Genomic DNA, 14,564 nt, shown 5'->3' with positions numbered 1-14,564 from the left:
ATGCTGAGCGTGCGTCTCGGTTAAGAGGACGGTGCCAAACAGTCTAGGAATTCGTGACAAACGCACTGGCAGAAGCCATATACCATCAGGATGACGAGGCTGGAAGGGACGAGGCTGACGAAGACCACCCCGAGGGTGACCTTCTTGGATACCAGTAAGTAGATGCCCAAGGGCAAGGAGCTGAAGTACAGCAAGCCTAGCAGCCATACCAACACCCGGATGGACGTCTGAAAGAGCAGGGACGTGCAGTTCCACACGGTCCAGTTGTGCGACATGGTGGTGGCGGAGTCGAAGCTGGAGGGCCTGTAGAACTCGACCACGGGCGTGGAGCTGAGCGACGGTGAGCTCTCCCTCTGCACCTCCATGATCGTGATGACCAGGCAGTTGGAGGACGCGTGGGAAGGGCTGACCAGCGAGGCCAGCCGCTTGGGGGTCAGCAGCAGCTCCGTGGGGTTCTCGGGCAGGCACTTCTTGCCTTTGCTGCCACAAGTCAAGTTCACGAGGATGTTGCTGTCATCGGGCAGGCCGCTGACCTCGTCGTCCGGCAGGCATGTCTCGAACCTGCAGAAAGGGCAGACGATGACGCCGCGCGGGGAGTCCCCGAAGTCTATGATCTTGTAGAGGCATTTGGCACACACCCTGTGACAGCACTCCAGCACTTTGGGTTTCCTCTGTCTCAGGTTGTACCGGTTGTAACAGATCTTACACTCCAGCTCGTCCGAGACCTGAGACTCAGCGGCGTCCTCTGGCGGCTGACTGGCCATTCTGAATTCTGTACGTCCGGTCTTGGGCCAGACGGGTCTCCTTGAAGGACGACTTCGATGAAGCTGTCTCTCCGAATATCACATCATCCGAACCAGGCAGAGATGCAAATGGGCAGGAAGAGGAGGGACAGAAATCTTCCAGGCATTTTGTTCAGCTGCTACATACCTCTCTCTGTCTCAAACGCATATTTACAAAGGCCACAGGAAGGGTCTGCAAAGGAAAAGAAATTCTAATATTGTGAACAGTTCACTGAAAAGTGCTTTATGGAATTTTCTGAGCTTCAGCGATTAGAAGCGGTAGACTTGAGAGGTTAAATCCCCTTCATCTTGTCACACATTTCTGCCTCCAGGATAGGAAAGTGTTATCTCCATGCTTAGCTTTTTCAGTCCACAAATATGATAGTAAAGAAGGAATTAATAATCGTAGTGGTGTAAAGGACACTCCAGAGCACTGTGGGTATGGCTCGAAATAGAGATTTTTCTCTCTGAAACTTGTAACAAATGCTGGCCTCTATGAAGATTGAATGGGACACTTATCAGAAATAGATGTTTGCAATTAAACTCCATTCAGTATAGACTCACTCATTCAGCGGATCATTGCTATAAGCTCCAATTGTCTAAATACCCTCAATAGTGCTTAGGAACACACAAAAAAAGGGAAATCTTAAGGATAAAGATTTAAAATGTGTCTTCAGAAAGTGCTTTATAAAGATGAGAGCGCATTTAAATACAGCAGACGGTTCTCACCTTCCCAGTGTAAAGAAATCTGTTATAAATGCCTTCCTTATTTGACTACTCAATTTCAAACTTTTTGTTTCAATACTAGTCTCGCAAACCATGGTTGTATACATACATACACTCAAGGAAGAGTGAAGCATATGACACCTGACATAAGCATTATAACCAAGTCAAGTCTAATTGACAAGACAGAGAAGTAAACACAGAACACATGTGCAGTTATGTCTCCAAATATGAAGAATCGTGCATGTCTGGCTATCAAGAAGTACTCAAACTTCACCCACTTGCCTACAGAAAGCCTGATACAATCAACAGTCCTTAATGTTGACCCCTAGTTGCTATTACTACTGGCTCTGGACAAATGGCTGAAAGCTGATTTCACGTACACAGTCTGTTCTCAATTGTTAGTACTAATGGAGTGGCAATATGGGAAATCTCTAAATAATTTTTATTTTGCTTTAATATATGTGATTGGGGCGGTAGTACATTTGTCTTAAATTATGTTTTGCTTGAAAAAATATCAAAATGTAATTGAATTTCTGAGCAGACCCCCAAGCAATAACAGCAGAAGGCTGTCTTAACAGTTCTGAGAGGGAGACTGCAACTCTGCTAGAATTTTAAGTTTGTTATGGATCCTACTGCCTTCAAGAGAAGAGGCAGTGAGTAGGTAAACTTGGATGATTTTTGAAATCATGAATAATTGGTTTGTGAATACATATTATCTTCCTTTTTCATTATGAGTTTAGTTAATTTTTAAATTGACTTCATATAATACAAGAATGGATAGTATAATGGGTAGCGTGGCAAGATACTCTTGGTGGGAAAAGGAAGTCAATCAATAAATAGAATCTCTGGCATCAGCCAAAGAAATGTAGGTAGAGTTTTTCTTAATAGAGTTACTGTATATGAATGCATGTATTTCAAAATTGCTACCGTAAGCTAATTTCTCTGTATCCACACTTACATGCAAAAAAGAATATATAGACACAAACATCAGCTCTTCTATCCCTTTCCCTTCCACGTGCCCTAAATATTCATTCCTGATCCTGATCCTGATCCTGTTCAGGATACACGTGACCAAGTCCTTGCAAAATGTGACTTTATCTTGCCACAGTTCTACAAAGCTGGCTTTTTATTCTCTTGGGGGATGAACATCTCCAGGACGACAGTCAAGGGACAAGAAGGAACTCTATCCCTGTCACCACTCCCAGTCCTAGCTGCCTGCAGAGGATGGTCCCTAGTCCTGGGCAGGTCACTAGTGATCCAATTCCTGGACGGCTCCCATTCCATCAACCTTCTTGGTAGCCACACACAGACCCAAGGCCCATCCCAAGAGAACATGTTGTACTCTCTCTGCAGCTACCTTCCCACTCAGCCTTGCTGGAGCTGATGGTAACAGTAGAACTCACAGCAGTAACTGCCTCCATTACTGTCAAAAGGACTGATGTACGTGAAGTTGTGTGAATAAGGAAAAAAAAGAATGCAAGAGTATACATAAAGACATCAGGAAAAGAGAGAGTAAAACATTCAGTGAGGATAAATAAGCACAATTACATCTATAGGCACAGAAAGCCAGAGTACACATCTAGAAACACCAATAAAAGGCTTATGTATAATGAAACTAGACCCCTACCTTACATCAATCACAAATATTAACTCGAAATGTATTAAAGACTCAAATGTAAGACTGGAAACCATAAAACTCCTAGAAGAAAATATAGGGACAAAGCTCCTTGACATGAGTCTTAGCAATGACTTCATTTTGAATATGACACCTAAAGCATAAGCAACAAAATAAAAAATAAACAAGTGGGACTATATCAAACTAAAAAGCTCTGCACAGTAAAGGGAACCATCGACAAAATGACAAGATAACCTATGGGATGGGAAAAAATATTTTCAAACCATATATCTGATAAGTGGTTAATATCCAAAATATATAAAGAACTTGTACAACTTAATAGCAAAAAACCAAATACTCTAATTTAAAAATGGACAGAGCACAGCAATGGACATTCTTCCAAAGAAGATATATGAATGGCCAACAAGTACATGAAAAGGTGCAGAACATCACTAATCATCAGGGAAATGCAAATCAAAACCACAATAAGATATCACCTCCACACCTGTTAGAATGGCTATGATCAAAAAGACAAGAGATAACAAATGCTGGTGAGGATGTGGAGAAAAGGGAACCCTTGCACACTGTCAGTGGGAATGTAATTTGGTGCATCCACTATGGAAAACAGTGTGGGAGTTTCCGCAAAAAATTAAAAATAGAACTACCACATGATCTAGCAATTCCACTTCTGGGAATGTATCTGCAGGAAACAAAAACACTATGTCGAAGAGATATCTGCACCCCCATGTTCATAGCAGCATTATTTACTATTTACAATAGCCAAGATGTGGAAACAATCTAAGTGTTAAACATGAATAAAGAAGTATATGTGTATATACCAACTTCTTCATATATATATGGTGGAATATTATTCTGCCATAAAAAAGGAAATCTTGCCATCTACAACAACATTGATGGACTGTGAAGGCATTATGCTAAGTGAAGTAATTCAGACAGAGAAAGATAAGTACTGTATGATCCCACTTACATGTGGAAACTTTAAAAAAAAACAGACTCATAGAAAAAGAGGTCACCTTAGATATGTGGTTACCCATAGGTGGGGTGGGGGAACGGGGACTGGTACAAAGGCGGTCAAAAGGTACAAACTTCCAGCTATAAGATAAATAAGTACTAGGAATGTAATGCACAACATGATGACTATAGTTTTGACAATGCTGTATGTGGTATACTTGAAAGTTAAGAGAGTAAATCTTAGGAGTTCTCATCAAAGGGAAGAAACATTTTCTCTTTTTCTTTTTTTCTGTATCTATATGAGGTGATGGATGTTAACTAAACTTATTGTGGCGATCATTTCACAATATATGTAAGTCAAGTTATTGTGCTGTATACCTTAAACTTACAGTGCTGTATGTCAATTAGATCTCAATAAAACTGGAGAAAAATAAAAAAATTTTAAAAGGTGTATGCATATGTGAGAATACATTACACTGTCAGCATTTGACAATTAGCTGGTTACATTAATTTTTTCTGTACCAAGCTTCTTACCATTAGAAGAGGAGTAAGAATGTTCTATGTTAGGCCCACCACAATTTTTAGTTCCTAATTCTGGGAACAAGTTATTCGCTTAGGCAGTATTGAGCTGTCTAAGCAAATAACTTTATTTTAAATAAACCTTTCTTTTTTCACAGAAACACTCGTCATACCTTTGAATATGTTAAGATACAGTGTTATGATCATAATGTTCATATATATAAAAAATTCACATGGGGGCTTCTTGGTAACATGCAAAGAAAATACTAAATGTTCAAACATCCAATCAAAAAGATACCTACTTTAACTCTGAGTTTTCTAGCAAACCCACTCCATCAGCTTGAAATACTTTATCAACTCCTGCCTCTGAAAGTGGCACTTCTGGGCAGGACTGGCTGAAAGCCTTGAGCTCTGGTAGCATCCCTGGAAATGGGACCAGCACAAGTGTTTCTTTCTAGAATGGTATCAACAGCACAGTGATTGCTCCTCTTGGGAGGATGGGGTACCAACCGCTAGAGTTCTTAAATACTTCATGTATCTCATTATGATTCTAAGGTCCCCCAAAGAACTTGAATAATAATCTGTAACTTTACAGGGTTACGATCAGTGGAGGTGTTAATTTGATCTCTAAAAGATGGGCATTCCAGCCCGTTCCCACCCTGCGTTCACTCCGCAATTGTGGGCAACAATTCAAATGTTGAATGAAAGAAGAAGCCAGACCCCAAAGAGCACATACTATATGATTCCATCTCTAGAAAGCTCAAAAAATAGGCAAAACTAAGCTGTAGCAGGGATGCAAGTTTAGGTGGTAAAACTAAGAAGAGAAGCCAGGTTGTGATTAGCATAAAAGTCAGGACAGCAGATGCCTTTGCGGTGGGGGGAGGAGGCTGACGAGGTTCCGTCTCTTGACCTGTTGGTGGAACTTCGTGAATGTCCACGTCATGCTACATCATCAGGCAGGACATTTTTCTGTACTGGTGTCATCTTTACAGTAAAAAGTTAAAAAAAAAAAAAATCCACGGCTAAATACATTAACTACTTTGATAGCCCAGATTTTTCTGTCAATGGATATTTCAGATCAATTTATTTTTTCCTCTGTGATCTGTAAATTCATTTTTTTCACAAAATTGAAATGTCAGTCATTCATTTATCACCTAAATATCCAAGCATCACTATAAATCAATATTAAAAAGGATGGAATCTTTAAGGTGAGCAAATCTGGAGCACTACCTGATGGGAACAACTGCTAAAAGTATATCTCACCAGGCACAGGGGAAATAAGAATCCGGCATACTAAAACTGCCTTAAAAAGAAATACATGTAATTATGTGAGGTGAGGGACGTGGTAACTAATCTTATTGTGGTAATCATTTTGCAATATATATGCGTATCAAATCATCACATTGTGAACTTTAAACTTACATAATGTTGTATATCAACTACATCTCCCTAAAGCTGGGGGAAAAAACAAATACAAAAGATTTTCTTGTCCTAGAAGAATACCTATTCAAATATCTGAAGCTGATATTTCTCAGTAATCACTTAAGCCTTTTATAAATCATCCGGGGTAAGAATATACAAGGAGATAATGACCTACTATAATTCTTATAAATCAATTTGAGCTTTTGGGCAAATGACTATTTTCATTGCCCTACTTAGCATTTGACTCAAATCCACTTTCTCCCCCACTCAATTCCTTTGATATTGAAGATGCAAACCTGGCTTGTATTTCGAAGCAGAGTCCCTTCAGTGGATATCTGTTGTCTGCCTACATAGGATTTTTTTTTCTCCTTTAGACCACACTGCTTCCTTCCCAACTGCCATGGCTTCTTTGGGGAAGCCTTCCCCTCACTCAAATTCTGTGGCTGTGGTTGGGTTGGTGCACTAATCGCAGTGCCTCCCTTCTTTCCCACGCTGTGGACCTGTGACCCAGCTGGCTCATCACAGGACTCCGCTAACCCCCTGCTCACAAGGACCAGTCCGGGTGGGCATGCGACTCAAACCAGCCCCGTCAAAGCTCCTTCCTAGGACTTTTTAAATTTGAAGCTTGGAGGAAGAAGAAACATGCCAGGGGCCAGGGGAAGGAAAATAGACCAGAAGAGGATGTATCAGGGAACTGTCATGCCATCAAGAGGGAGACTAAGAGAGAATAAAGCCAAAAACAAAAAGAGGAGTCAAGGAAGGCAGGAGGCAGAGATACAGACAAAGGCAAAAGACTTTTGATGAGAGCTGAACTGAGCCTCTGGACCTAATCGTGTGTGAGGCTCCCATAAGCCAATAAATCCCCGTTTTTGTTCATGCTAGTTTTTTGGGTTGGATTTCTGCTACTCACAACACAGAGAGCCAGGATACAATTACCATGCTGCATTTGACTCTGAGAATTTATTGTGCTTTTAGAGCTAGGTTCCTGCTTAGTACTGCAGAAATTATAAATAAATAATGGAATAAAACAACCCAAAGTAAACAGGACTTCTTTACTTTTAAATTTTCATTTGCAGGTGTGTGCATACATGCATGCCTGCACACATATACACACAAATTTGTATACATAAACATATAAAAGTCATCATACATATTGTTTCTTTATTAGCGGTCTGTGTGTGTGTTTTATTTGGTTAACTTCTCCTCACTTCCCTCCACTCACATCAGCCTGAATGCCACACCCTTGCCCCCAGTAACCCATATTAACTACCTGCTGTTTTCTTCCATATATATTTCCACATGCATATATCTATCCATGTACACATAATTGTAAAGACACCATAAGCACATTTTTTCCATTGTTTTTTTCTCACTACTATACCCAGTTTTCTGCATCTCCTTTTTCCCACTCAATAATGGTTCAGAAAATCTCTCAATTCAACCAATACAGCCCTGAATTCCTTTTTTATCAGCTGTATAACATTTCACCATTTGAATGTATGTAATATAGCTCACCAATTCCTCCCCTGGTAAGCATTCATGTATCTCCATTTTTTCCCCCCGACACTAACATTACTGCAGAATACAATCTTGTGATATACATCCATGCATACAGGTGCTTTGTTTTTTTTAAGAGAACAAGGAGTGGAATTCTTGGGTCAAACAGATATTGCTCCTAACACATGTTGCCAGATGGCGTTCCAAAAAGACTGTAACGTGTACTTCAACTCAGTAATATAAGTGCTCTTTTCCTCTAACAGCAATAGATGTCATTGAGCTTTATAATTTTTGCCAATCTGAGGGGTGATGTATCATTATTTGAGTTTGACCGTTTTCTCATTTGTTGGCCGCCTCTGTATTTGCTCAGATGTCTTCATATTTTTTTTTTTTTTTTTTGCGGTATGCGGGCCTCTCACTGCTGTGGCCTCCCCCGTTGCGGAGCACAGGCTCCGGACGCGCAGGCTCCGGACACGCAGGCTCAGCGGCCATGGCCCACGGGCCCAGCCGCTCCGCGGCATATGGGATCCTCCCAGACCGGGGCACGAACCCGTATCCCCTGCATCGGCAGGCGGACTCTCAACCACTTGCGCCACCAGGGAGGCCCTCTTCATATTTTTTACTTATTTTTCTATTGGGTTGTTGGTCCTTTCAATTTATAAATGCTCTTTTTTTTACAAGTATTAAATTCTATATCCTCTGTATTACAAACACTTCCCCAAATTGACTAGTGACTGGCTTTGCTTGATATCCTTTGAAAAGCAAAATATTTGACTTTTTGAACAGTCATATATTTATCTTTTCTCTTGCAGCTTCTGAGTCTCTGATCATAGTTAATATTAATACCGTATATGCAGTTCCTAATATTGTACATGTAGTTATTTTCTCACAAAATTTTTCGTGCCTTACTTTTAACTTTTATTTTTTATTTTTATAGATGGTGTAAGGTAGGATTCTAATTTTCTTTTCTTCCAGGTCAATAGCCATCAGTGTCAATCCTATGTGTTAAATAATCCATCATTTTCTGATTAACTGAAATACAGTCTTTGTCATATATTAAATTCTCATGCATTCCAAGATCTATTTCTGGTTTTCTATTGTATTCCATTGATCTATTTCTCTAGCCATCTATCTCGACCATAATAATTTGAATACCGTGGCTTTTTAGTATATTTTGATACCTGGTAAGTTATGTCTCCTCTAGGGAGTTTTTTTTATTAATTCATTCAACTATTTATTAAGTGTCTCCTATGTTCCAGACACAGTTATAGGTGCTGAAGATTCAATAGTGAGCAAAATCCCTTCCCTCCTGAGCTTACATTCCAGTGGTCTGGAGGGAGGCAATGGAGGAATTATATTCTTGGCTACTGGTAGCACTTAACCTTCTGTTATAAACCTTCAGGTCATTTTATCAAATTGAAAACAAAAAACTGTTGGGATTGGAATCACCTCAGATGTAGACGTCAATATTAAGACTTGCAATCCAAGAACTTGGTAAGTCTCTAATTTGTTCACAATCTTGATCTATGTTCTTCAATAAGACATTTTCATTTTCTCCATGTTTCATGCCTTTCTTTTAAACTTATTCTTCAGTATTTTTAAGGTTTTGTCACTATTCTAATTTGTCCCTACTCTTCACTTCTAAGGGCCTGTTGCTATTATGGGGCAAGAAGGAGGCTTTTGATTTTGTTTGTTTATTTTTAATCCAGCCACTTACCAAATTCTCTTATTCATTCTTACAGGATTTACTTGGAGTGTCTTGGATTTACAAAGTACACAATCATATCATTAGGGGAAAAAAAGATAGTTTTAGCTTGTCTTTTCCAGTATTTATTCCAGTTATTTCATTTTTCTTGTTTTAACAAACTTACCAGAAACTCTAAGACAAGGTTAATAATTCCCACAACAATGTAAGCTCCATGAGTCACAGCCTTTTCTCTTCTTTATTCATTCCTGAGGACACAGACCAATACCCTGGCCCAAAGTAAGTGCTGAAAAAACATTTGTTAAATGAATAAGTCACAGCAATGTTGTTTAGTTCCTAATACTAACTGTAAATTTTTGTGTGTTTTGCTGTTTAGGATGATACTGTTGGTTTTGGTAAATGGCCTATTATATTAATGTAGTTTCCATTCTTAATTTATACTTTTTATTAGTTGTGTCTATACATTTTATTAAATACTTTTTCAGCATCTATTGATGTGACCATGTGGTTTTCTAGCCCTAATTTGATCATGTGAGGGATTTCACTGAAAAATTTCCACTCGTGTTCTTGGAATAAACCCTACCTAGTCATACATAGTTGGGTCCTCAAATACACTGATGGGTTCTATCTGCTAATCTTTTATTTAGAATTTTACATCCATATTCAACATTAAATTTGGTCTCCAGACTAGTAGTTTTGTACTCTTATCAGGTTTTGTAATTAAATGTATGCTTATTTTACAAATGAATTAGGGGCTTTTCATCATCTTCTTGAACAGTCCAAATAATGATAAAATTATGTTTTTTAAAGGTTACATAAAACTCAGCTGTAACTTCATATGATCCCCTTGCCTTTTTAAATGGAAGATCTTTAATCACTTTTCCAATCTCTTTTATGGTACTGTCTTATTCAAATTTTCCACTTTTTCCTGAGTCAAATTTAGACATTTATATTTGGCAAGGAAATAATCCATTTTTTCTGATTTTTCAAATTCATTGCCACAGAGTTGAATGCAGTTATCATTGTTATCTTCTTTGAATTGCTCCTATAGTTCTGATTATGTCCTTTTTCTCATTTTGTCTTGTAAATATTTTATTCTTTATTAATTTCCTAATCAGACACATAATCTTTATATCTACTTTATTGCTTCAAAGAACCAACTATTGGGCTTCCCTGGTGGCGCAGTGGTTGAGAGTCCGCCTGCGGATGCAGGGGACATGGGTTTGTGCCCCAGTCCGGGAGGATCCCACATGCGGCGGAGCGGCTGGGCCTGCGAGCCATGGCCGCTGAGCCTGCGCATCCGGAGCCTGTGCTCCGCAACGGGAGAGGCCACAACAGTGAGAGGCCCGCGTACCGCAAAAAAAAAAAAAAAAAAAAAAAAAAGAACCAACTATTATTAATGTATTTATCCTTTCTATTATTTTTTATTTCATTAACTTCAGCTTTTATCTTTATTATTACCTCTTTCTAATTTATTTTAGTTTGTTTTGTCATTCTCTTTTCTCATTTCATGATGAGACACACTTTGTCTTTATTCTTAAATAAGGAACACATTCAAAGACTGTAAAATTTCCACTGGCTACAGCTTTCATTCTACCCTATAGCTTTTGGAATAAATCATGCTCCTTTTATTGATTTCTATATATCTTGTAAAGTGACTTTTGTCTCCTCCTTTGATACAAATGTTATAAAGAGTGATTTTAAATTTCCAAGTAAATAGTTTCTTTTTTATTACCTTCTCATTTATTTCTAATCTTACTGGATTATGATCAGAGAACAAGATCTATAAAAATCTCTTTTCCTTTGGCTTTGTTAAGGTCTTCTTTGTGGTCAAGTATACAATCAAGTTTTGTAAGTAATCCAGAACAGAATATTCTGTATGCGAGGGATGTAAGGTTCTAGCATATCCGTTAAATCTAACTTTTTTTATTTATTCAATTTCTCCATCTTAGGGGTCTGCACAAAGTTAAGATGGGTTGAGACAAATGAGAGAGGTTTATTAAAGTGTCTCACCGTAACTGCATTTGCATTTCTAATACTTTGCTTTACAGATTTAGTGGCTATGTTATTTTATACATACATGTTTATTTATCTTCTTCATAAACTGTGCTTTTTTAGAATCATTGTATAATTTCTTTCCTTCTCCTATTTATGCATTTAACTTAAATATAACTTAAATACTAAACCTCATATTGCTAGTTCTTCTGACTCTCTATATTGGCCTGAGATCTTTGTCCATCATTTTTTTTTCAACTTCTATCACTTTGTTTCAAATGTTTCTTTAAAATACCATATACCTGGGTTTTGTTTTTTAACTTAGCCTAACAGTATCAAATTTTTAATGGGAAAATTCAGTTCATTCACATTTAATGTAAAGACTATTATATTTGAACTTATTCTTTCCTTCCCACTTGAGTTAAATGCTTAATTTAGAAATTTTCAAAAAAAGGAAAGAAAAGAAAAGAAAAATTTCCTCTGCTATTATCTCTGCTCACCTTGAGGTATTTCTGATTAACATTTTTTGGGATGCTTTTGGTTTGATACTCTTTCCTTGAGTATTTTTGTTAGAAAATGGGTGATGACATCCCTGAATTCCTGCGTTAACAGTAAATGCCTTTTACCCTGACAGAGAGATGGCAGGCTGGCTATGCATGTGGCTTTCAGGCTGCTGGCTTTTTGTCTCCGTTTTCTACAGAAGTTACTCCACTATCTCTAGCTTCAGATGTCACAGAGAAGAAATCTGCTGCTTAGTCTGATACCCCTTAATGGTGGGTAATTTGTTCTCTCTTTTTGGAAGATTTTAAGATTTTGCTCTGTGTTCTTAAGAGTTCAAGAACTTTTCCAGTACACACAGAGAATTCGTAAATCTGGCTTGGAACTTGATGAGCGATTGGAATGTACAGTGTCGAGTCTTGATTGTTAAGCTCAGAAAATGTGTTTCTTATATTTATTTAAGTATTGCCTTTCCTCCATCTGTCCTTTTTCTCCTTCTGGCTCTCCTGTTAGTCACATGTTATATTTCCTAGATCTATTTTCTCTTGTGATTTCCATCCCTTTATATTTTTGTTCTGTGCTTTCAGATTCTTCCACTTCACCTACCTGGCTCCTCATTCAGGTCTCAGGGATGATCATCATCTCCTTCAATTCATTTACTGAAACGTTTGATTGGAAAAGCATGCCCTCCATCTCTAGGAAGTCTTCTTGTGCTGCATTTAAATCTCCTTATGTGCTCTTACTATTTTTTGTCCGCTCAGCGTCTGTCTCCAGCTGTCTCTCTGTTACATCACTGGGGTTCTGGTCTGATTGTTGGAGGACCCACGTGACTACACTTCCGCGAAAGGTGGGAGCACGGTGGTCTCTACTCCTGCCACCTCACAGAGCGACAGCAGACAGACACCAGGATCCTGCCAAGTCATCAGGAGGGAAGTTTCTTGCAAATTTTCCTCACACCCTCCCAGCCTACAAGACAGGGAGGACTCACTCAGCCCAAGTGTTCACGTTCTCCTAGGTCTCTTGTGGGATACACACGCACAAAGACACTCACATACGTACAGTGGGATGAGGGCAATTTTCAATGTTCCTCCCAGAAGTCCCCCAGCCTCTGTAGGTCAAGCTCCTTATAGCATCCAGTGCATTCTGGTCCTCCCCCAAGACTCATCAGATGCCAATCTTCACTGCCAGCCCAGCCCAGCCCAGCCCAGGAAGAAGGCCCTCACCTGTCCCCCCTCACCTCCAACTTCCACAGAGCTCAGGATTTCACCTGAACCCAGGGCTCTTTTGGCTCCAGGAATGGTTTGGGTCAGGAGAGCCAGAAACAGTAGAATTGAGACTGGCTGGTTAGGGAGCCACTGTATCTTGCTATCTTCCCAGAATCCTTGCCAACTGTAATCCCTGGATTTTTTTTTTTTTTCAAATATTTATCCAGATGGGAAAGGTGGGAATTTGTGATAAAAGTATAATTTGAGGTGAACACTGTCAGTCCTAATCATGTTTAGTGACTATTACATAAAGATATGTATCAAACTTTATTTCTTTTAATCCCTAAGTTCATACCTTTTTTTAAAAATTCTCCCTTCTGCACATTAGTTTGTTTTCATTCTTCTGTAGCAAACTGTCTAACCCCAAGAATCAATAAATATGACACCCGAAAGTATAAGAATCCTTTTACTTTCCCCTTGGATATGTCTCCTAAATTATACCTCTCAAGATCTACATTTTATTTCAGAGAGTTGTATTAGCACACACCATTTATATCAAAAAGCCATTAGATAAGGATTCTTCATATTTTTCTATTTCAAAAACATTCATATCTACTTTTAAAAACTTAGACTGTTCAGGGTCTTTGTTTGGGGTTTCCTTCCCCAGCTTTTCATGATGTAACTCTTCTATTTCAATCTTAAATTTACTAGTAGACCATTTCATCTAAATATCCTTTGGCCTTCTCCCATCATGCGTAGGGGTAGTAATATGGCTATGGTAATTCTCCACAGCCCTGTACAGCCTTTGCAATGTGACTTTCCATTCAGCCCATCAATGGCTGGAGGAATCTGCTTCCCCATCCCTTAAATGTAGGCTGGCCTTGTGACTTGCTTTGACTAACAAAATTGAAGCGACTTTGTGAGAGTTCTGAACCCTGGCCTCAGGGTGCCTTGCAGCTTCTGCTCCTGGCCTCTTGGAACTTTGGGCCACTATGTAGAGAAGCCCAGGCTAGGCTCCCTGTGAAGATGAGAAACCAGAAAGGGGGGGGGGTGGGGGCAGGGGGAGCCCAGACAAAAGCCAGACCAACACCAGTCATGTGAGTGACACCATCATAGACCAATCAGCCTCAGATGAACCACTAGTGACTGCAGCCATTTGTAAGTGTGACCCAGAGAGAGACCAGTGAAAAAATCATCCCAGTAGAAAATGCTGATCCACAGAATCATGAGCAAATAAAATGACTGCTGTTTTAAGCCGCTAAGCTTTGAGGTGGTTTGTTTTGTAACAACAGATAACCAACACATCATGCTAAACGATCCCTTTCCAAACTAATCCAAAGCTAATCTCTGTCCCAAAGAAATTTTCTTCATTTATCCACGGCTATCAGCCTACCTAGAAGACTTTCTTACACATTTGAAACTGCCTAACCCTGTAGATCTTGAAATTTTTGTTTGTGTTAGAAAGTTCTTGGTCCAAATAAAGTTCCTGTATATTCTTCTGTATATAAGCTTCTATAATTTTTACTATGACTTCTGTTAATTTAAAGAGTTTCTCTAAGAAGCTCAAAAATTTTAGAAACATTGCATAGCCTTCACAATAGTGAAGGGCACCATAATTCCCATTCAAT

General features: G+C 39.0%; 1 protein-coding gene across 1 annotated transcript; it reads right to left on the bottom strand.

The window, feature by feature from the left end:
• Nucleotides 1-20: 20 nt before the first annotated feature.
• On the bottom strand, nucleotides 21-764 carry RNF182 (ring finger protein 182). The gene has a single exon (XM_060111259.1). It carries the CDS (start codon nucleotides 762-764, stop codon nucleotides 21-23), a length of 744 nt encoding a protein of 247 aa, XP_059967242.1.
• Nucleotides 765-14,564: the final 13,800 nt, after the last annotated feature.

The sequence above is a fragment of the Mesoplodon densirostris genome, chromosome 10, assembly GCF_025265405.1.
Source record: "Mesoplodon densirostris isolate mMesDen1 chromosome 10, mMesDen1 primary haplotype, whole genome shotgun sequence".
Classification (NCBI taxonomy): Eukaryota; Metazoa; Chordata; class Mammalia; order Artiodactyla; family Ziphiidae; genus Mesoplodon; species Mesoplodon densirostris.
The sequence above is the reverse complement of the archived record's forward strand: the minus strand, read 5'-3'. Positions and strand labels throughout refer to the sequence as shown.

Coding starts and splice junctions, on each gene's coding strand:
- RNF182 (XM_060111259.1), bottom strand. CDS start 764: ATGGCCAGTCAGCCGCCAGAGGACGCCGCTGAGTCTCAGGTCTCGGAC.